Source organism: Oratosquilla oratoria, chromosome 6, assembly GCF_046742065.1.
Source record: "Oratosquilla oratoria isolate Oo_2021 chromosome 6, ASM4674206v1, whole genome shotgun sequence".
NCBI classification, from domain to species: Eukaryota; Metazoa; Arthropoda; class Malacostraca; order Stomatopoda; family Squillidae; genus Oratosquilla; species Oratosquilla oratoria.
The window spans coordinates 85,128,076-85,151,335 of NC_134782.1; the positions used below are offsets into that span (position 1 = coordinate 85,128,076).

At 41.0% G+C, this 23,260-nt stretch overlaps 1 protein-coding gene across 2 annotated transcripts in view; it reads right to left on the bottom strand.

Annotated features, from left to right (window-relative positions):
• The window catches only part of UGP (UDP-glucose pyrophosphorylase), a 154,376-nt gene extending 131,814 nt beyond the window's left edge, over positions 1–22,562 (bottom strand). The window contains exons 1-2 of one of the 2 annotated variants that reach the window (XM_076187476.1): positions 22,514–22,562; positions 21,854–21,966 (exon numbers count right to left, since the gene is read on the bottom strand). In XM_076187476.1, the coding sequence (XP_076043591.1) occupies positions 21,854–21,966; positions 22,514–22,547 (147 nt within the window). In that variant the 5' untranslated portion in view covers positions 22,548–22,562. Of the gene's footprint in view, positions 1–5,510; positions 5,679–21,853; positions 21,967–22,513 lie in introns of those variants that run through there. The other variant, XM_076187477.1, reaches the window with a different exon arrangement.
• Positions 22,563–23,260: the final 698 nt, after the last annotated feature.

The following is a 23,260-nucleotide window of genomic DNA, read 5'->3' on the forward strand; positions in this document are numbered from 1 at the left end:
TATTGCCAAGGGCGCAACCATCAAGTTGAATCCGAAGCCGAGGTGCATTAGGGCCGAGGGATGTTCTAATGATGTTCGAGTAGTGAGACGTCAGCTTTGGGGAGAGTGAGCATGAGCATATATCATTCCGGTGAACGGACAATACCCCAATCAGTGATTAGGTTAGGTTACGTTAGGTTATGTCCTCCTCCCATTTTCTTATTGGGGTTTTGTGGTGTGTTCATCCGTTCCACACTTGGAAGAAGAATGAATTCTTGATGTTGGCAACTCTTGTGGTGATTCGACAGCCTGGGAAGTCTCTGAATTACCTTTAAATTAAAGCTTGATATATTCTGCTCGGAGAACAAAAGCAGGTGACATCGATGTAGCCAAGGAAGGTGCACTTTTTTTTTTTAACTGGCCGAGGTAGAGTAACCAGGTTCTATATGTAAGGGCAGATCTTGGAACAATATTAATTCTGTAGCCTTAACAGTGGGAGATGACAATTTGGCGGTATCTAATCATGTTCCATTCGGTGGTTGGTGGCCAATGTTCCTGTTATATCATCTTATTCTTTGCTCATTGCAAGATGAGCCCAAAAATCAAGGAGAGTAGTCCTGAGAACTCATGATCTATCTGCTCTCACTGGTGTTGAAGTTACCGGGTAATGAAATTAATTTCCCGTCAAATGACAACATAAATTCTGCAGGTTACCGTTTATAGAGCGTATTGGGAATCAACCTTGTTCAGAGATGTGATGACGTCTTCTACGTCCTACGAGAGGAAAAGGACGTGTTTGTCGTGCAACCAGTTTCACCCTGGGAATTGAAATACTGAGGAAACGAAGAGCATTAAACCTTTCCCTGCATTTCGCATTTTTCTCCCTGCCACCAGGCAATTCTACTCAGCAGAGGAAAACCCCTCAGCACTGGAATTAAGACAATAACGAAACAAAAACATGTCGTTGTGACCTCTATTTCATTCACTTTTTTTTTTTTGTATGTGTGTCTGTGCTGGCCACCAAACTACATTTTCTTTTTCAACGAAAGGAAGAGCACACGATGACAGCACACCAGCCCCTCGTGCCCCCCACCTCCTATGGAGGTTAGATAAATATAGCAGACACATTTGGCACTAACAGCACCAAAAGCTAGTGCTATAATCCCACATCCCCTCCTCAGCCTACACCTCCCCCTCCCGCCTCCATCAAATCACGGTGCAAATCGTAATATATTTGAGTGGAGTTCGTACAAAAAAGTATTTAGTTGTATAACGTCACCGGTAAACAGCGTTTCCATCCTTAAAGACAACATGGTGGTAAAGAGAAACCTTCCAGCAGCAGAAACGAGAGAGAGTAGAAATTGAAAACGATCATCAATCTTTGCGTGGACATCAATCGCCAATCACAATATTACTATGTGTGCCTTTGGGCACTCCACTCTCAAGTTCTGCCAATAAATACCACCACAAGAGGAATCACTGTACTACTCGTCCTTACTACTCTGACCCGCAAAAATCTCGCAGGTGAGCAACAGGTGACAGCTGGGGGTTCGAACCTGGAACCCGCGAGGAAGTGATATCGGAACTCAACAGGACGCACGGATCACAGTGTAAAAATTACAAGAAATAGTGATTCACCGCAGTTTCAATCGCCACACCTAACAGTCGCGTTCGAAACACACACACACACACACACACACACCGACTTCGCACACTTTATATACTTTGGACTGGTTAACGCCAAGTGGTTTCAGGAGCAGGTCCTCTCCGTTCCCACATGGTTACAAGGGTAGTACAGTGTGCACTCGGAGTACGAAGTTCGGCGATAACCTTCCTTGCGATCTGGCTATCTACTCACACAGAGCAAGCCTTGATTTCAAAATTTTGTTTCGAAAATACTTCTGTGTGTGTAAACACCTGATGATCCTTGTTGCACAGAAGTATTTTCTAAAAAAAATTGAAACCAAGTACTACTGAAGAGGATTGCAGTTAGCAATCGAAATATATAGTTTCGCTTACTCAACTCTTCCTTTCGTCCGACTGTGGAGTTAGTTGTGATATACATATACATATTATATATATATATATATATATATATATATATATATATATATATATATATATATATACACACATATTATTGTGTGTGTGTGTGTGTGTGTGTGTGTGTGTGTGTGTGTGTGTGTGTGTGTGTGTGTGTGTGTGGGCGCGCGCCTATCAGTGATTAACCTGAAGGATATTTGCCACCTCTCCAATACCATTTGGTTCTCCTCCCTTCGTTAGCTCGGTGGTAACCTCGTAGGATGCTAAGTGGACTCCAGGGGTCGCCCCCACCCCACTCTTCCTGCATAAAATTCATCTCGCTGGTTAGCAGGTAGAGGTTATTGTGATTTTTACTGGCAAAGAAGGAAATCAAATCAAGTTTGTGTGTATGTGTTATATTATATATATATACATACATATATATGGGAGTGGTCTAAGAGTCCATGTGTAGGACAATACACATTTTCGGGTCTTTCTACGTTCGACCGTCTCTCTGTGATCGCCAATGCGACTCGTCCCATTGCAGCAATCAGCACCTCGGTGGTGAAAGGACAACCTGTCTCCCGCCATAGGAATCCTCTACAGCATAAAAAAAAAGACAACCGTTGCTGGTTTACCCCCACCGCTTCACCTTATGGCCGCCCTCCCACCAACCTCATCCACTCGAAATAAATCATTAAGCTGATAAAACCACCCCCTCGGGCAGTGCCATGCCTTCATGCATTCACAATCTCCCCCCATTCACTCTTGCCTTTTGTACTCTCTCTTCCCTGGTCAACAGACCTTGGACGTGCATCCCAAGTCCCCTTCACCCCATCCATCCATCCATCCCACTCTCGGTCTTCCTCTCAATCTCACTTCTTCCACCTCTGCCTCCCACATACTCTTTGGCAGTCTTTCTTCATTCTTCCCATATGCCCAAACCACCTCAGCACTCTGGCCTATCCAGCAGCTCCTTTCCCTTCCCCCTTTCTCTGTCTCACTCTATTCTTGTAACACCCATCCTATTTTTCATACTCTACACCTTAAAAACAGTTTAGTTTCTTTCTCTCAGTCTCCTCCATGCCATTCCAGAACAGAGGGGCAAGTTGTGCACCGCAGGAAAGGGTTCATCGAAATTTGGTACGCTCCTTCCTGTGGGCCGCCAAGCGAATAGAATCGATCAAGCAGTATTTTCATCATCCACAAACTGACACAAAAATCGTTCACACACACACACACACACATATATATATATATATATATATATATATATATATGCGTAAGTAACCACTAGGAAAAGTAAACTAACGAAGCAGAGCGCTTTCGTATAATTACATCTTCAGTGCAGATACAAAGAAGTAATTCCTTCTTTGTATCTGCAATGAATATGTAATTATACGAAAGCGCTCTGCTTAGTTAGTTAACTTTTCCTAGTGGTTACTCACGCATTTATGAACACACACTTCTAGTGTTTTTATTGCATATATATATATATATATATATATATATATATATATATATATCATAAATTTGTACTTCTGTATTCACACATACACACATTTATACATATGTATATATCTATTCATTTGTACTTTTCTATTCCCACACACATACACATGCGCGCACGCACACATCCATCCGCGCGGACACAAATGCGAGCACGAATGCATGACATGCAGACATAAAAGGTGAAAGACGCGTAGAACATAAAAAGCATTTCCTGCGCTCGAGCGAAATTCAACAACTTACAGGAAAAGAGGAGAGCAGGACATTACAAGATTATTTATATCCTATCGACGATAAGATAAAGAAGCTCTGCTGGTGTCACGTCCACAGACACTTTTAAAATATCAAAATAATTTTTGAGGTTACATTTTTACTACTAAACACTAAAAGCAGTACCATAAAAACGTTCATGTTCTACAAATGTTGTTACCCTCGCATTTCCTGATCGAGGACGAAGTAGTTTTAGTGATTACGACGGCAACACGCAACCAGGTCGATCGTCCACCTCTCTCTCGACCAAGATCGAGATTTTGAATAAACATATAGCCTCTGCATTAGTTGAGGGGCCGCACCGCGTTACGATGTTAAAGGAGACGGATTTGGTGATGAGAAATTCAAAATCTACTTAACACCCGGGACATAGCCCCGGGGTAAAAAACAATGCTATTGTGACGATGACTTTCAAACAAAATTCAAAATAAAGTAAAAAAAAAAAATAGTAAAATATATAATAAAAGAAGACAATACAAAAAAATCTCGTGCATAAGACTGGCTTTGAAATTTGTCTTTCAGGATGATTTTTTTCATGCTAAAATTATTTCCTATACTTCCAAAGTTTTTTTTAGGGATACAGAGCAAATAGATTTAATTCTCCTAAGGAAAGTGCCCCAGGATTTAAGTACTCTATCACTTTAATTGCACTTCACTTCAGCTATTTCTTCTAGCTGTCGGCAGGCAATTCTGTTCAGTCTAGAGGGTTTCGAAGGTGTCGAGGACAAGAAGGTTCTCGAGTTCACCTAAACACACAAAATAACATTAAGTTGACAACGTGTCATTGGGCATATCACTGCCCGTACTTATCTAAAAATGTCGCATATGATTATGAGAAGTTGCTTCTCTCAGTCCGCACAAACACACAAGATAAAATTCTGTTGACAACGTGTCACTGGGCTTATCACTGCCCGTACTTCTTATCTAAAAATGTCGCACACAGCAGCAGTGGCCAAGACGGTGCTTTCGTGGTCGCTCGAATGAACCCTTCGACCACGTCCTCACCAAGAAAATCACAACAGGCTTTGCGGAAATGCTGACATCTTCCCCCACCTCAGCTACATAACTACAGTCAAAACAACTGCTACAGAATACTGGCAACTGCTCTTACCTGCGGCAAGGCCTCGAGATACTGTGTGGCAACATTTACAAACACCAAATGGTGACATCACATTTGTTGGTGCGGGCGCTCGCTTGCCACAGTGGGGAACAAGTGGCAAAGTTGATTATGACCAGTGTGCGAAAAGGAAAAAATAAAAGAAGAATAAAAAGTGGACCTATTGGATTGTAACTGCCACACTACCGCAGACGTGACTCCGTCATCAGGTATGTATACCCGACTGATCCCCCACATAATCCGTCTAGGCCGTGAGTGGCCGCGTCCACTCGCTAATTCTTTCGTAACTTCTAACCAAGGTTTGGTGAACGAAATCATCGTTATTTCCACGAGAATTTCCCGGAGGTCAACGGCAATGAGATGTAAGCTGTAGATGTACAATGTACATGCACACAGTTTGTTATATATATATATATATATATATATATATATATATATATATATATAATATATATATATATAATGTATATAATATATGTTTGTATGTATATATATATATATATATATATATATATATATATATATATATACACACACATATGTGTATGTGTGTATTAAACATATAATTCCGGAATATGAGGTACATATTATTAGCATATCCTGCAGCACGTACCAATTCTTCCATCGTCCCCATGACTGAGAGTGTGTAAGCCAGCGTTCAAGAGGGGAAAGAACCACACGAGCAGCAACACCAACACCTGTGGAGTGACGACAGAGACCAGGACGACAACGACCGGGGGCCAATCCACACCTGTTTCACCTCGCGCCGCGTACGCAACTGGCTCCTGGGGTAATCAGCTGAGCTTACAACGCCACCGCCAGCAGGCAGTCAACCACCCGCGTTGGGGCATAGGTGTTGGTGGTGGTGGTGGCGGCGGTGGTGGGTGGTTGGGTGTGTAAGAGTGCATATAGGATGACCGTATCTGCGAAACCATCCCGGTAAACGAAATAGTTAGAGCTAACGTTTTCACCTCGTTACCCTTTCCCCCATAAACTCTGATTAACTTCATACGTGAACATCAAACCATATATAACTTATATAAACATAGTACTTTACATTTGTCACGCATACCCACGTGCATAGTGCTTTAACTGCAAAAACTAATTATTTTGATGTGAGAGGGTGCTAGTGAAGATGGTCACTACGGCCATGGAAGATTGACCACAGGTCAGGTCGGGTCATGGCGTGGGGTCAGTGACCGTTTAAAAGATGCACCGGCAGGCATCGTGGCTCGTCCCCGCACCTCCAGTCTCCGCCGGCGCCTTCTCGACAATCTGCCGATGGAAGACCAAGTTGGAGACATCACCCAACTCCTGGCCATCTACATCGTGACGTCCCAGACCCTCCGGTGCTACAGTGAGCTACAGGATTACCACCCCTTCAACCCACCGCGGCGATAGTAATCAATGGCTGTATTGTTTACAGCCCATCCTGGGGACAAGTCTGCGACAATGTCCCATTCCCTCCCCGGTGAAGGATAAATCTACAACAACATCGTGGCTCACTCTTCTCAGAGACTCCTCCGAGAGAGAGACCTCCATCGCCTCGTCTCTCCCTTCCCAGTGAGCCAGTTAAATTTGCTACCTGACCCCCCAGTCAGACCTTTATTTTATTTTTTTCTTTGTAGTTCCATTGTTGTTCTTTGAGTCAAGTTCACTGTAGTGTGTAAATAGAGGAAACAGATGTTATATTTCATGTTATATTGTTCTTTTATTGTGCCCACACTAAACTCACCCTGATTCGGTTGCAAAGAAAACCCCAAACGTGAAAATTCTGTAACATTATACATACTCACGCATACTATATGTAAATCCATATATGTAACACGCACGTACGCACACACACAAACCCCTCCACAATTCTTCAGATCCCATCAACTTCACCCTCACTTACGTCTGGAGGTGGAATCCCAATGGGCTGACACTCGGTCACTGGGCCGGGCCCAAGATCTCTCTCCATCAACTTTGGCAGCCTTTCCTCCATTTTCTTTTTCATCTAAGGAAAGCTGACAACCGGCGAGTGTTGACTTCCCTTTCCTCCTAGAAATAGACGGAAACACAAGGGTCCTCCGGTTCTTCACAAAGATCTATGAGGGGACCCCAAGGATAGTTGGCGGCTTCTGCGGGGTTGCAGAATTTAGTTTCAAGAAACTTCAGGCGACAATGATTATCATTCGTGAAGAGTACAAAATCGTATCACGACTTGATCACGTGTTGGTCTTGTGATGGACAGCCATTACACTCCCGGATGAGAGCTCAAAGCTCATATTACCTGATCTGTGAGTAATGTTATAACATTACACCCCTTGACACACACATCAACTTGTGTGTGTGTGTGTGTGTGTGCGCGCGCGCGCACGCTTACCTAATTGTGTTATACAGGAAAGGACCAACGATCGCGGGTCCCGTCTCCTACTCTTCACTAATTTCCTACCTAGCCTCGAAGCCATGTACAGTTCCAACTTAACCTATATTTTTTATTTCTAATTATCATATCTAGACTTGAATTCATATACTGTTCAAGCTTGGGCTATATTACCTTCTAAGCTATTCTACATATTCATACATCTATTTGGAAAATTGTATTTCTCATCCTTTACACATATAGTCTCTCGTAATTTGTTTTCATGCCCTCTTAAAGCACCCTCATACTTAATCAAGAGTTCTTCTGTCAGTGCAATCTATCCCCTTTAGCGACCTGGACGCTCTAATGATATCACCTCATTATCTTCCATCTTTCAAGGTTGGCAGACCCAGCACAGCTTACAGTCTTCCCTCGTGTGGTTTATCTGCCGGGCGCACGCGCGCGCGCGTGTGTGTGTGCATATATACGCGCGAGCGTGCTCGTATGTGTCCTGAGAATTGTATAGAAAATATTTGTATACAATTCGTAGCGGGTTCGAATCCTTTTCCACCCTGTCCCGGCTCAGTGGCGGCAGCAGCAGACGGGCCTATCACGCTGGAGGTCCGAGTTCGAAGTTCGGATCGCAACAACTGGATTTGGTTATTTCAAATTCATTATGGTTACTAGTGATTTATTCCATGTGTGTGTGTGTGTGTGTGTGTGTGTGTGTGTGTATTATATAATATATATATAATATATATATATATATAATACATATATATATATATATATATATATGTGTGTATATATATATAACTACAAAGTAATGTAACACATTCGTAAAATTCACCAAGAACCCACTGTGTTGGATGAGAAGAAATTAAATAGATGATATCCATATATTTCGATCACGGACTGCGATCCTCTTCAGTGGAATACGTATTACACTGAAGAGGATCACAGTCCGTGATCGAAATATATGGATGTCATCTATTTAATTTCTTCTTATCCAACACAGTGGGTTCTTGTTGAATATATATATATATATATATATATATATATGTATATATATATATATGTGTGTGTGTGTGTGTGTGTGTGTGTGGTCCTTGATTTGCACGACATTAGATTGCACGAAATCAAAATAGCACGGTGTCAAGTTTTTTTTTTTTCTATTACACAGATTCTTTAAAATAACACGATTTCAAGAAAATCAAGTTTCCCGCAGCTGATTTAGTTCAGTAATGCAGCCACCGGGAGTCATTAGGTGTTTCCCGCGATCCGGGCCGTGCCGCGGGCAAAGCTTCCTTACCCACGCACGGCTGTGGTAGCGTCCCTCTCCCCGATCGTTCATTGTGTTACCAATTTACCACCAATTAACATTAAAACAGAAACTATCAGTGCTTGACTGAATTGACAAAGGGCAGAAAACTTCTGTGATTGTGGCCGCTATGAACTTACATGAAGGCACGATCAGGACCATAAGGAAGAATGCTAGCAAGATTCGTGACAGTGCTCCAGCAGGAACTCCACTCAATGGTGCGAAATCTTCGTATGCTCGTCCTGTATGCAGCGAATGGAGAAGATGCTTGCTACATGGATCGACCATCAAAATAAGACCCACGTGCCCGTCAGCTTGGCTTTAAAAGGCAAAGGCGATCTCAATCTACGAGAGTATTCAAGGTGAAGACAAGAAGCCTTTTACCGCCAGTAACGGATGGATAGCTAACTTCTAGAAGAGATATGGGATTCATAGTCTGAAGATGGTAGGGGAAGCATCCACTGCAGATTCACGAGATGCAGCAGAATATCCTGCTGTGTCGAAGCAGGTTATTGAAGATGGCAACTACTCTTCAAAACAAGTGTTCAACATTGATGAGACAAGCCTCTATTGGAAAAAACTGCCTAACCGAACCTATATCTCCAAAGAAGAGGCTACAGCACCAGGATTTAAGACTTCAAAGGACCGATTGACGCTGTTGCTGGGGGCCAACGCGGAGGGCGATTGTAAACTGAATCCAGCACTAGTCTACCACTCCGAGAATCCCAGAGCCCTCAAGGTAAGAGTTGTATAATTTACCATTTTCTATGTTAGAAGCTAGAAGTTTAATCCTAGGAAATGTGTATGCTCTTTCATAGGATTTTTTACGTAAAATACCTTAAGGCATATCCAGACGAGCGGGCCTGATCGGTGGGCATGCCCGTTAACGGGCACATTTGACGGGCAAACGGTCAAATTGCCCGAGTGATCGTCGAGCGAAATCACTAAGGCGGTGCCCCCCGATAGCTGCTGGAACTTCGACCCTGCCAGACGCAAGTTAATATCGTGAACCCACAGCAGCAGGCTTCTTTCCCACATCCTACGTTTCTTTGTCTTCTTTTTCTTTAGACACCAGACAATTATCATGATGTACAATATCTTCTTCTTGACAATGCTAGGCGCCATGCTTGTCGTACCACACTCCACACACTAGTGAGATCGTCAGGCAGGCCCTCGTAGCTGGTCGTGTGGACAACATTCACGGGCAGGCCCGGCAGAACTTGCCCATCAACCGCGCTGCCCGACGGACACCCCCGATCGTCTGGACACGGCTTTACACTGTATAATTTTCTTTGCCAGGGTTATGACAAGTCGTTTCTCTCCAGTGCTGGGGGTGATCATCTTTACATTGTACGAAATTTCATTTACATGGTCCCTCCTGGAACACATCTATCGTGCACACCAAGGACTGTGTGTGTGTGTGTGTGTGTGTGTGTGTGTGTGTGTGTGTGTGTGTGTGTGTGTGTGTGTGTGTGTGTGTGTGTGTGTGAATACAGTATACATATCGATATAAGCATGTGTAAATGTGTATGAAGACACGTATACATATATGTATCATCCACATGCAAATTCACAAACCGTATGTGTATGCATGTGTGTGATCCGAATAACTAAGATCATACTGGAATACAGGACTAGCGAGTAGCTTGACACCAGAACCAGACAGGGAGACGTCTAAATAACTTGGGGTAGAAATAAAAAATCGGTAGCTTCGCTAAGTGACTTCAGCAAGGGTACGGTTCCATTCAGCTGGAGGACATCCACGGCTGATTAAAACATCGAGTCCAATTAAAACAAACAACGTGAGAAGCGTGACGGTGAGGTAGTGCAGCAGTTCCCAAGGTGACGTTGCCAAGGATCTTCCCAAGTGGTTTCAGGAAGTTTCCCAATGGGCATCACAACCTTATAACACAGTGGCAGTAATAGCGCATCGTCTACGGGAGCCTCAAGGACAACAATCCATAATTAGCCCTAGGAAGAGAACTGCGGGTTACCACCAACGAAATACTAATACCCTTGGACACACGTCGTCGTGTCTCGAGGGGGAGGGTGGAGGGGGGAGGGGGGAGGAGAGGGAGGGATAGGAGGAGGAAGAAGGGGAAGGGAAGACTGAGAATGCCCTCGATGCCCGCGTTGTGCAAAATATCACGAAGAACCCGCTCACCCTAATGCGCCCCTCCGAGCTGAATGGAATCGCTTGGCGGCATAGAAGAGGCCGCTGCCTGTGGCTTTCCTGTTTTTGCCGCCCAGGGAGGGTGTAAGATTTACCCCCCCTCCCCCGTTGGGTGAGGTTAAAATAATTCTTTGATATAGAGCAGGAATACTTAACTTAAAATACTTATCTTCATTGGATATAAAACTGGGGCGTGTCTAAAGCAAAAGTTCCTAGCCTAGGATTTTTTCCTAACCCAGGAATTTTGTTTAAAACCTAGGATAGACCAGCACAAATATCAATTTGCTAGATATTTTTAGTTAATTTTGTGCCATTTTTTATTTATAAATAAAAAGTTATATCTTGCTGGTTTCGGATTTTACCGGCACTCGTAAATTCACATCATCGTTATATCTTAATTTATTTTAAAATAGCTGACAAAATAGCTGAAAGCTAGAATAGCGTCTAAAGCGAATGCAGGTTAGGAAAACATTCACAGGCTAAGAAAATTTGCTTTAGACACGGTCCTGAGGCTACAGTTAAAAAATCTGTTTAAAAACAGTACCATATTACAACCTTAAAAACTCATTTTGGTATAAAATCTAAGATTTTTGTTAGATTCTTTTTTTTTTCCATCAACATTCCGCCCCCTGGCACGTGCCGCCCGGGGCGGACCACCCCTCCCGCCCCCCTTTGCTACGCCACTGCTAATAATGATAAAAATAACAATAATAATAATAATAAAAATAACAATAAATGATAATAATACTAATGATAATGAAGATAATAACATGATAATTACGACAATAACAATAATGATCATTTACAACAACGAAGAAGTGCATTTGGACGCGAGCGAGGTGGGGGGGGGGGCAATGAGAAGAAGGATGAGAAGGGCAAGGAAGATGAGGACGAGGAGGAGGAAGAGGGGGAGAAGAGGATGCGGAGGATGAAAGATGAGGAGGGGAAGGAAGTGGGAAAAACGAGGAAGAGGTAGATGAGGAGAGAGAGGAAAAGAGAGGAGCAGGAAGAGGAGGGAGGGGAGGAGGAGCAGCACGAGGAAGGAGGGGAGGAGGAGCAGAAAGAGGAGGGAGGGGGAGGAGCAGGAAGAGGAGGGAGGGGAGGAGCAGGAAGAGGAAGAGTAGGAGGAAGAGGAGGAAGACGAGGTGGTGGAAGAGAATGAGAAAGACGAGTAGGAAGACAGAGGGCAAGGAAGAACAGGAGGAGGAGAAAGAACATGAAGAGGAAGGGGTCGGGAGGGAAAGTAGAGGGAAAGAGAAGAGAAATACGAGAAAGAGAGGTGCAGGCGGAGGAAGAGGAAGTGAAGAAGGAATGGGAGGAAGAAGGGTACAGGAGGAATATGCGGAAGAAGGGTGGTGAAGGACAAAGTGGAGGAGGAGAGGGGAAGGAAAAGTGGGAGGAGAAGGAAGAGGAGCATGAGTTAAATGAGGATGAAAAGAAGAGGAAGAGGACAAGAAAGAAGAGAAACAGATTACAGAGAAAGAGAAGAAGAGAAAGAAGAATACGAGGAAGTGGAGTGAGGAGGATGAATAGATGAAGAGGAAGAAGAGGAAGAAAGGAGAATGAGAGGGAGGAAGAAGAGAAAAAGGAGAAAGAAGAGGAAGATGAGGGAAAAGAGAGAAGGATATAAAGGAGAAAGAGGAGGAAAAGGAGGAAGAGGGGGAAGGAAAAGGAGAAAGAGGACAAGGAAGAGGAACACGAGGAAGAAGGTTGGATTAGGAAGACAAGGAGGAAAAGGAGCGGAGAAGGAGGAAGAGGAGGCAGAAAAGGAGGATGAAGCAAAGGGAGAGGGAATGAAAGGAGGAGAAAAAGGATAAGGAGGAACACTAAGGTGGGGAAGAAGGAAAACAAGAATGAAATGAGAGGAGGAAATGGATGCAGAGGGGGAAGAAGGATGGAGGAGGAAGAGAGCACTTATCTCTCTCTCTCTCACACACACACACACACACGACTCGATGGCACATTGGTAGCGTTCGCAACCGTTGCTACAGCGGTCAGAGTTCGAATCCCGCCCAGGGCTGAAATAAATTCAGTATAGCTGCGCTACGAGTCGTTACTCCAACTCTCGTGGCGGGAGTGTGTGTGCGTGTAAGGTCGCAGCATTACCCATAGATCGGTCATATATGAGCTCTGAGCTCTCTTCCGAGAGGGAAATAGCTGTCGATCACGAGTCCAAGGCCATGGTGAAAACACACACACACACACACGGGTGGTGGCCCAAGCATGGCTAATCTGTCTACCAACACCCAGGTTGAGTTGTGTTGCCAGCATTCGTGTCCCTAGAGGTCCGCCTCGGCCACCGCGGTCGAGTGTCACCTCCGTCGCACTTGAGATCCGCCGGCCCCGAGGGAGGACTCATAATCACGGAATATCTACCTTTAACTGTAATGCAAAGGAAAGGAGCTACGCTCGTTGAGTCCCGTTTTGTTTGGGTGTTGTGTTAACACTGTAAAAGGTTCATGGTGATGGCATGGGTTGCCAATGATCGATATATGGATAATATAATTATATTTTCTTTTCTTGTTTTGTCTTGGAACATACTTTTCCACTCCTGTATAAATTTTTGTCAAAAATTTCCACTTCTCTTCTACTGTTGTTTCCTCCTTGTGTATTCTTTTTGAAAAAAAAAATCTTATTTTATCAAAATTTGTTTTTCCATACATCAATCTTCCCTTTCTATATTGTTCGTTTTTTTCCCCACATATTTTTCCTCATTTAGTTCCAGTTCAACTAATATGTGGTCACTTTTACTTAGTGGTGTCTTATATTCAATCTTGTCCACTATTTCAGGTTCTGATGTGATTATTAGGTCCAGTCTCGATGGGTCTTCCTCATTTCTATACCTAGTATTGTCTTGTATCCTTTGTGTCATTATATGTTCTACAATCATATCAAGTAGTACATTTCCCCATAGGTTATCTCCACCCTTCACTGTCATCTCTTCCCAGCAGATTTCTTTACAATTAAAGTCACCCATTATAACTATTCTTCCTCCATCTTCCATTATCTTACTTAGTGTTATCCTTGTGTCTTCTAACATATTCTTGTGTTCTCTCTCTTCCCATGAAGCTGTTTTAGTAGGCACATAATTTACCACAAACTTCCTACTCTTCTTGTCCCTGTCCTCTATTTCCATCATAATCATCTCCACTCTATTCTTTCCATATGCAACATTCCTCACATTTATATCCTTCTTAGTCAGGAACATAAATCCACCCCCTTGTTTTACTTCTCTGTTTCTAATCCAATAATTATATGCTCCATGTCCTACACTGTTGGGTGGTAATGGACCTTTCAATTCTGCCTCTACAATTCCCATAATGTCTGGTTCTTTTTCCTTCAGGTAATCATTCATTTCATTCACGACTGTTATTGAGCCATCTATATTTGTGAGACACCTAATTTTCTGTAACCTCCATCCTGTTTTTTGTTTCCCTTCCATTTTTCTCTGCTATGAACCATTTCCTCACTTTCATATCCACTACTCTCCAATAGAATTTCTCTTTGTCTCTGTTCTGTTCTCATTTTTTTTTCTTAGCTTCTATTCTTTTTGTTTTCTCTTCCTCTCTTTCCTCTTTATTCATCTCTCTTTTTATCCATAGCTATTTATACTGATCACTTTTTGCTAGTTTCCCTGTTTTTGAAAGACATTCTCTGCTGTCGTTTGTGACCTGAATTCAACCTTAATTGGTCTGGTCCTGTCTACATTGTATTTTCACATTCTATATATTTCTTCAATTTCTTTCCCTATTTCTTGTTCATCTTCTTGAACTATTTTCAATATCTTGTTTACTTTTTCTTTCTCCTCCTTTACTTTTGTAGTCCTATTTGGATTATGCTTCTCTTCCATTTCTAATATAATTATACATTCCTTTTTATCTGCTAAGTCCCTTACTATATTTTCCTTTTCTCTCATCACTTTAATATCTGTGTCCATAGTTTCTTTCATCTGTTGGTTCACTATATCTCTAAATTCAATTTTGTTATTCTCTTGGACTTTTTTCCAATACTTGCCTCTTTTGCTATGGACTCTTTATTGTCTTTATTATTCCTCTTTAGTTCCTCATTCTCATCCTTTACTTCTCTTAACTGTCTTTTTAATTTTTCTATTTCTCCTTCTTAGGTCTTCCAGTTTATCAACTCATCGTGTAACTAGTGTTAGTTGGCTAAACCTAACCTCCCATGCTTCATTAATTTTTCTTAGTTTTTCATCTAGACTTACTAGTCAGGGGAGGTTGTCATCTCCTCAGTCATTAAATCCATAGAAGTAATTATCTTCTCTTTCCATTGAGCTGCTATTATCTATATTTCTACTTTTAATACCTCTGCTCACCTGTTCGACCTCGTCTGTGTCATCTGCACACCTTTTGATGACACCCCTTCCTTTCCTCATTTTCTTCCCTTTTCCTCAATAATGCCTCCCCTTCATTTTCTTCACCTGCCCACTACACCATGAGCTTTCCCCTTCCCTACGAAAATTGCATTTTTTCCGGAGTTCCAATCTTTGCTGTCAATCCTGTGTGTGTGTGTGTGTGTGTATTTCTGTAGGGATGTAATGTGGGGTGCAGGGGGAGGGGGGGAGTTTAGGCCAAGTAGGCCATGGAAAAAGTGTAACAAGTACGGTGCCTTAGATGTCCATTACTAGATGCCTCCAGTTGGCCATTAGGTTATGTGATGTGACATGAATGGGTTTAAAGGCTTTTGCAATCACTCAAGTATTTTCCAATGGGGAGGATTTTTGTTTCTGAGTGTAGATAGCTTCCTGGGGTTGTTTTGGTGAATAATCTTCTAATTCTTAAAATTGTTCTGAATTGTAGGTTTTCTGTGCATTCGTTATTGTAAAGTACCAAGATGTGGACAATTTTTAATGTGGTTCCCATGGTTCCCATTGAGGAGAAATTTTTTTCTGTTGTTCTAATTCTGTGCTTTGTACACTCCTATTTCCTATTTGCTTTCCTTATCAGACCTCTTTCATGGGGAGATAAAGTCGTTATGTGGATACTAAGGGCAAGGCCTAGTATTTGTAGTTACGTGTAGTGGAAGAGCATTTTTTGTCAACAACAACCAGTGCTTCTATCCTTGGGGACAACATTACATCTTAGAAGTGGAGTGATTGAGGTGGTAAAGGGATATAAAAAAAGGTCACAGAACAAAAGGATAGTAGAAGTTGAATGTGATCATTTTTTTTTTAAGACTAATTTCCAATCACAAAATAATGCAGAGTTACTTGGTTCATAATGTTGTCACTACAGTCCCTAAAATATTGACTTCATAGAATATGAATTCAGTACCTCTTATGGGGTGTGCACATCAAATGTGATGTGCAGTAAGCAGACACAGAATACAGCATTTTCAGGAATATTGACATGTACAGATGAGCATTTATCATTAAATCAAAACAGACATTCAGCCTACCCCCTGTGAACGGTGCAGTCCGTTCCACAATAGTGTCCATAATCCCCACATTCAATTCCATGTGCCCAATAGCAAACACCTTTTTGTGCTTAGTCCAGAGGTGTTGTGGTATTGTCTGGTTTAGGTGGCAGGAGAAAATGAGAACCATATGATGGGGATGGGATCAATCAAATGAGTGGTAGACAAGAACTGTGGTGAGCAGGTTCTGTGTGTGTAAACTGGAGTTCTACATTGTGTACTACCACTAGTTTGTTGTATTCCTTCCTAGGGGAATGAATAAATCCACCTAGATGTAGCCCTACATTTGTTATTCATAAGACTTTCAGCCCACATACCAAGAACCTGACAGCAAAAAAAATAAACATACTATCATTGCAAGCACAGTCTTTGGACAACAAAAACTCTAATATCCATTTTCAAGCAATTCATAAGAAACAGACCTTAACTATACCTCCAAAACATGGTTCTCAACAATAAGCAAGATGATAACAAACAACTTATACAACTTTGCAGAATGGAGCACAAAACCCCTTCCTGTTGGACACTACAGAAACCAAAATTGTCCCTAAAAAATACCACATGAAAATGAAAGGAACACAATTTTATGCCAGAACCCTCAACACCACACACTCTTCACATTACATATCTGAACTACCAACAATATGCAACAAAAAACTACACCAGCAGTATACTACATTTATAACAACCTACCATATATATTTACAAAAAAAAAAAAAAAAAAAAAGAAAAAAAAAAAAAATCGGATCACTAGACAAGTCCTTCAAGACAGACCATGAATTTCAATACTCCACCAACACATAAACCTTATGGAACTTCATGATGAACAAGGTGACACAAGCAAGCCCCAGCAACATCATGGACCTATAGGGCATATAATATTGAAGCTGTGGATCAATATAGATGCCTCTTATTTTGCCAAATGACCAAATTCTATGCCAAAACAACTGGAGAATGTGCTGAAACAAAAAGATTAACTGCAGAGAAAAGTTAAATAGAAATCTTTATCAATCTTTTATACATTTTTACATACCAATTTCCATGGTTTGTTACTAAAGAAGTGTCAAAACTACAAATCGTATTTCTTATTACAAGCAACAAAGTCATCTTTGTATATTTTATGCACTCATGTTGGAGCACCATCATTCAGTCTTTACAATAAATCTTATCTACATTTGAGAATTTAAGGGGGAGTTCTCATAATATAATCCCTAACAGGGACACTGTAGTAAAATGGTAAAAAAAAAAAAACCTGCATTACAGCACAGAACATTTACTGTAATTAATTTCACTTACACACAAACAACAGCTGCCTACCAAATGGGATGAAACCCAGGTCTAGAATGTAAGCAACTCCCATCATACAAGATTGCTGAACGACTTCAATTTCCACTATCTCTTGTTATTGTTCTCAAATCTCTACATGAGTGAGCACTTTGGTGTCATGCTTTGGATTTGATGTGGGGAGATCACATGTGAAGAGGTTTAATAGGGCAAGCAAGACTACTGCTCCTTATAACACTCCAGTGTAGTCTTTTTTAGTTACTATGCACACTCCCAGCTAAGTCATTTTTTGTCATTGTTATCTCTTATGATATTTCTTATTAGTATGTGTCTGGAGACTCATATTCATATGTCTCATATTTATTGCCATTATAATTGTCCTTTCTGGTGATGCTTCCTTATCAAATCCCTTGGTGAATGTGTGAGAATCGTGGTGGTGAAATGGACCTTAATAAATCCATGTTGGTTGGGGGTGGTGAGCAATTTTGTTTTGATTCTTTCTGAGATAAGTCTTTTCATCAATGAACAGTAAGGAAGCTTATCTGTAAGATACAAGTTTTCTGGTGGTTTGTTTGGTTTTAAGACAAGGATTATATGTGCTCCTTTCCCGATAGAATTTTGTTGTACTTTTAGGAATGGTTGAAGGTATGTCAATTTTTTTTTTTTTTTTTTTTGGGGGGGGGGCAAAGATATTTTAAATAGACATTTGAAATCTCATCTTGGCTTTCTGCATGTGAGTTTTTTAACAGTGATTACAACTAAGAGTACCAAAAAATACTTAAACTAGAACAGTAGCTATGACAAAAGAACTTGGAAGCCCCTCCTCAGAAATCAAGTGATAATCTGCATCACAATAAACCATGAATCAAAGAAACTTCCAACAGTGAAATTAAATGGCCAACTCCTTCCATTAGATAAAAGCCCTAAAATCCTATGACACATGTTTAATACTCACATGACACCCTCAGTCCAAATAGAGAAAATCAACAAAACAATAAACATTCTAAAATCAGTAGCTAGCATAGGTTTTGGTCAGCAAAAAGAAAATCTAATCAGTCAACAAACAGTTCACAAATATTACACTCAACTATACATCCCTGGCATGGTTTCCTGCAATTAAAAAAACACTCTACACATTACATAAAAACAAAATATCAAGAATAACTACAAGATGCCCTAAAATTGCCCCATTAGAACATCTACACACACAAACCAAAATCCTCCTTAAAATACAGCACATGAGAATGATGGGCACACAGTTCTATGGTAGAGCCCTAAATCCTACTCATCCATCCCATTACATAACACAAACACAACCGACTGAAAAAACTGCACTGTACAATATATCCATACATATTCAGATCACAATAAAAGCAGTTTAACACCTTCACAAAACTTCCTTGCCCACCAAGCCTCTCTAGACATCAGTCCTATATAGAAATCCCTCCCATGGCAAGCAAGAAACATACTAACAAGATTGCATTCAGGTTACCATTCAGCTTTGAAATAATATTAACACAGAATAGGTCTAGCCAGAGGGAAAATGACCCAGATGCAATCACCAAACAAAAGACACTTAACACCTCATCCTACATTGCTCCACTTTAACCTTACCCAGACAATACAATATTTCTTCCTTGAGTGACTCATTGGATCTGGTGGCTGTTGCCAGTTATCTACTGGTGGCAGTTGTGGGTTTCCTTCAGGAGAGGTCTAGAGCAACAGACTGATCAAATGACCCTTAAATATCTCCAGTACTCTTCCTAGAATACCATCTCTTCTTTTCTCGTGTTCCTGTGGCAGGGGGATAAGAATGCCACTACACCTAGCTCTTTTCATCCAACACTCCCCAACTGCCACTTGAAGGCATGTGGGCCCAGGACATAAACCCACTTCAGGAATTGGCCCAGGATATAAAATGCCACCAATTCCCAAATTAGGTTTATATCCTGGGCCCAAACATCCACACAAGTGGCAGTTAGTGAGTGTTGGATAAGAGACCTAGGTGTACTCTGTTCCTTGGAGTGTTATAAATGAAGACTAAAAGGGATGGTGTGAAGGCACAAAGGAATCCCCTTTATGTACAGTTACCCCATGGAGAGGCAAGGTATGCTTCAACTCTAACATACGATACATCCATGTCTTTCAAACAACACATCACAAACATAAAAAACAAATGCACACCCAGACTTAACGCACTTAAGTCAATCACTGGAACAACATTTGGACAAAACAAAGAAACTAATATAACAATATACAAACAATGCATACGCTCAGTGTTAAATTATGCGAGTCCTGCATGGGCTCCTAATCTCAGTGAGACACGCCACAACACCCTTCAAATCATACAAAACAAAGCCCTAAAAACAATTACAGGCTGCACAAATACAACACCTACAGACCATTTACACCATGAAACAAAAGTCCTCAAAGTCAAGGACCACCTCGACATGAGAGGCACACAAACACTTGCCGCAGCCACCACAAACACATTACACCCGCTACACTACATAGCAGAACACCCACACACACCAAGAAACATTAAAACAACACCCAAAGACCTTTATCACGCACAGATACTCTCTTCTCTTCCTCCACAACCACCAAATACCAGCCTCCGGAAACATATTCATAATCATATCACTCACCGCTCCATTAACACGCTGAAAGACAACACACTGCTGCATGCCAGACCCCCTGATATCCACCCTTCTGAATCCTCTCTCCCACGAAAGGACAGAGTCCATTTGGCCAGACTGCGGTGCGGTCACCACCCAGCACTTCTAAGCTACCAGAAGAGGCTGGATGACCGCGTTGTGAACAGCTGCCCAGGATGTAACACTTCACCCCATACCATACAACACATAATGGAAGACTGCATTATACACAATCATGCACACAAACAACACAACATACGCTCTATAAAGGATTTGTGGGAAAACCCAGTTTCGGCTATGGCATTCCTTGGGGAGACGGGACTGCTCGGACAGACAGTCTAGGGAACGACAACAACAGCAACAACAACTTGATCATCTTACTTAAAAGGGGGAAAGGGCATTGATATGTATACAGTCAGACCTTGCCAAACACGAGTGTTAAGTTCCTTAACTGTGGTGCAGGACAAAATTCGTGTTGGGCGAATAACTGGTCTTATCATCTTATGGGGAAAAATATGATAGATTTCCAGACACTGGCACACATGAACAGGCAGGCTATTTAAATTGTGCTATCATGAATCATGGTTGTGTTCAGCAAATGCACGGGTATTTTACCTATTCATGTAAACATGAAATTTCGTGCATGGTGAAGTTGTGTTGGGCGAGGTCTGATAGTATATGTAGATCTCTGCTGTATCTTGATCTTACTTATATTCTATGCTATATGTTACAATCTCGAGGTTTTCTTCATAATCTTTCTTGTAACAATTTGCAATCTCCCTCTGTTCTCCTCATGATCTTTGAATCATCTGCAAACAATATTAGTGTACTTCAATCAAGAATGTTATGGGTATCAAGTGACCAGTGTGATGCTGCTAATTACTTCCATCCTGACATCTTATTCTTTACTACTGTTCTTATGTATCAGTCCTGCAGCTATCAATGGTCCTTAAACCCTTCCACAGACCACTCCAGGATGAAACAAGCTAAAATAACAAATGTTTTCAGCAGGATTGATAAGGTATTCATACATTTGGTAATGTTTGAGTATGTACTCTTTGCACAGTATATATCACCCTTTCCAGGGTACAAGTAACCAAAATGGTGGCTTCTTGAATTTCAACCCACTCTTAGCAATTCAGGTCCATTTTGCCAGCTAGTGGCAGTTGACAACACTACCAATAGTATACCCTAAGATCCAAAACTATTGTGACACTTACAACCACACGTGAATTATTGCTTGCCACATTCATGTCTCACTAGTTTGCATGGCAGGTGGATACGTTGCCAGTAAATACTCTTATTGATAAGTATAACTATCAATCAATTACTGATTTATTGAGAACCCCCCTTTCTCTACACACTAAAAAGGTCTAAGACAATATAGTGTTTTGTCAAAACTGCAATGTCCCATCGATAACTGCCGTCATGATAACTGACACTCATCCGGCATACCAGCTAGTGTCAACTGTCAACAGTGATTTGAAGGAATATGATAAGATTTTTGTAGCAAACTTCGCGCCATGATCAGCCACTATCAGCTGATTCATCCATCCTTGCATCGTACGTTGTTCCCACCCACCCACGTCCGCGAAAATATCGAATCTACATCTTGAGAATACTCTATACTATCAACATGTTGTGTCATTACAATTGTTGTTAATACGGCTTTATATTTTTAACAATAACATGATATATTTTTTTGTTGCAAAAAATAGTATATAAACCATAATATTCACGTTACCTCACGTCGATTTTCAGCAGAAGCCATTTTTCCCGACGTCTCTGTTGCAGATGCAAGGAAGGAAGGTAGGAGACTGGGAGTAGTGTTGCCGTTACGTCCCAGTTGCCACTCGCCTTGCGTAAAAGAAAATGACTACGTTCAGGGTAAGCTTAACAAAGCCACAATTGACTAATCAAATAGAAAATAATCAGAATAGGGTAGCCATATGATAAAGTGCACGACATTACTTCAAACAGTTGAATAGTTCATTTAACTAAATAGAGGATCAGAAGAAAATGCACTTAGTAGATATATACATTATCTGCATTAAGCACGGAAGAATAATGGTGATTTCCTATCAAAATATTTTTTACTTAACTTAAAAGAAACACAACAACTATACATGCCGTTTCTTATACAATAACGATAGGGAAAAACGAAATTATACTGATGGCTTTCACTCTCCAGGTACAGCACCAAAGAAAGAAAATATACCCCGACTGCTGCCTGTGCTTCACCACCCTGACATTCAAGTAATTAAACATTACGATTCACGATTTTTCACTGTATTGAAAATCATCATCAATAGAAGTAATATGTCGGGGGGCACGTCGCCTTACACGCCGTTGCTAATCCATAAGTATTGTTTATCCTGCACAACACTATAATAATAATTCCTACCGTAGCTGCAAGTCCGAAGAAAATAGCACTCCATGCAGAAAATCTGATATTGATAAGGTAAAACGTACGGGAAAAATATTTTACGTTTTTAGTACACTATATAACTATGTTTTATAAACAATATATCACCGTGTTTAACTTGTTTAGATAAACTCCTATGAGAAGTGAACTGTACTGTTTTCCTATTAAACTTCCCGCTCAGTGTTAGTTCCTAGCAGACGAGTTTCGTTTTTATGGTTACAATTCTCAATTAATATATATTTATTTAAATCTATTGATGAATATTCAGATTCCATACATTCACAGAAAACATTCATATTTTAATCTAAGGACAACTAAGATATAATTAATCCTTACAGATCTCGAGAAATATGAGTATAGTTATATTTATTTGCGTCTTTGGAAACATGAAGACGAGCCTCCTAAACAAAGATTCCTCATTGGTCGAAAACTTGTTCCCAGGTTCTTTGAGGCTGAACAACAGTGAAAATAAATTTAAATCTTATTTATTGAAAGTCATGAAAGAACAATCAGATATCATCTATTTACAGATAACATTAGAATATTAGTTTGGAGACAAATGAAATATGTTCAATTCTTACAGATCTCTAGAAATATGGATATGAGTATATTTATTTGCGTCTGTGGAAACACAAAGACGAGCCCCCTAAACGAAGATTCCTCATTGGTCGAAAATTTGTCCCCTATACACCTTTGAGGACAAACAGGGTACGCAGCCGTGACAAT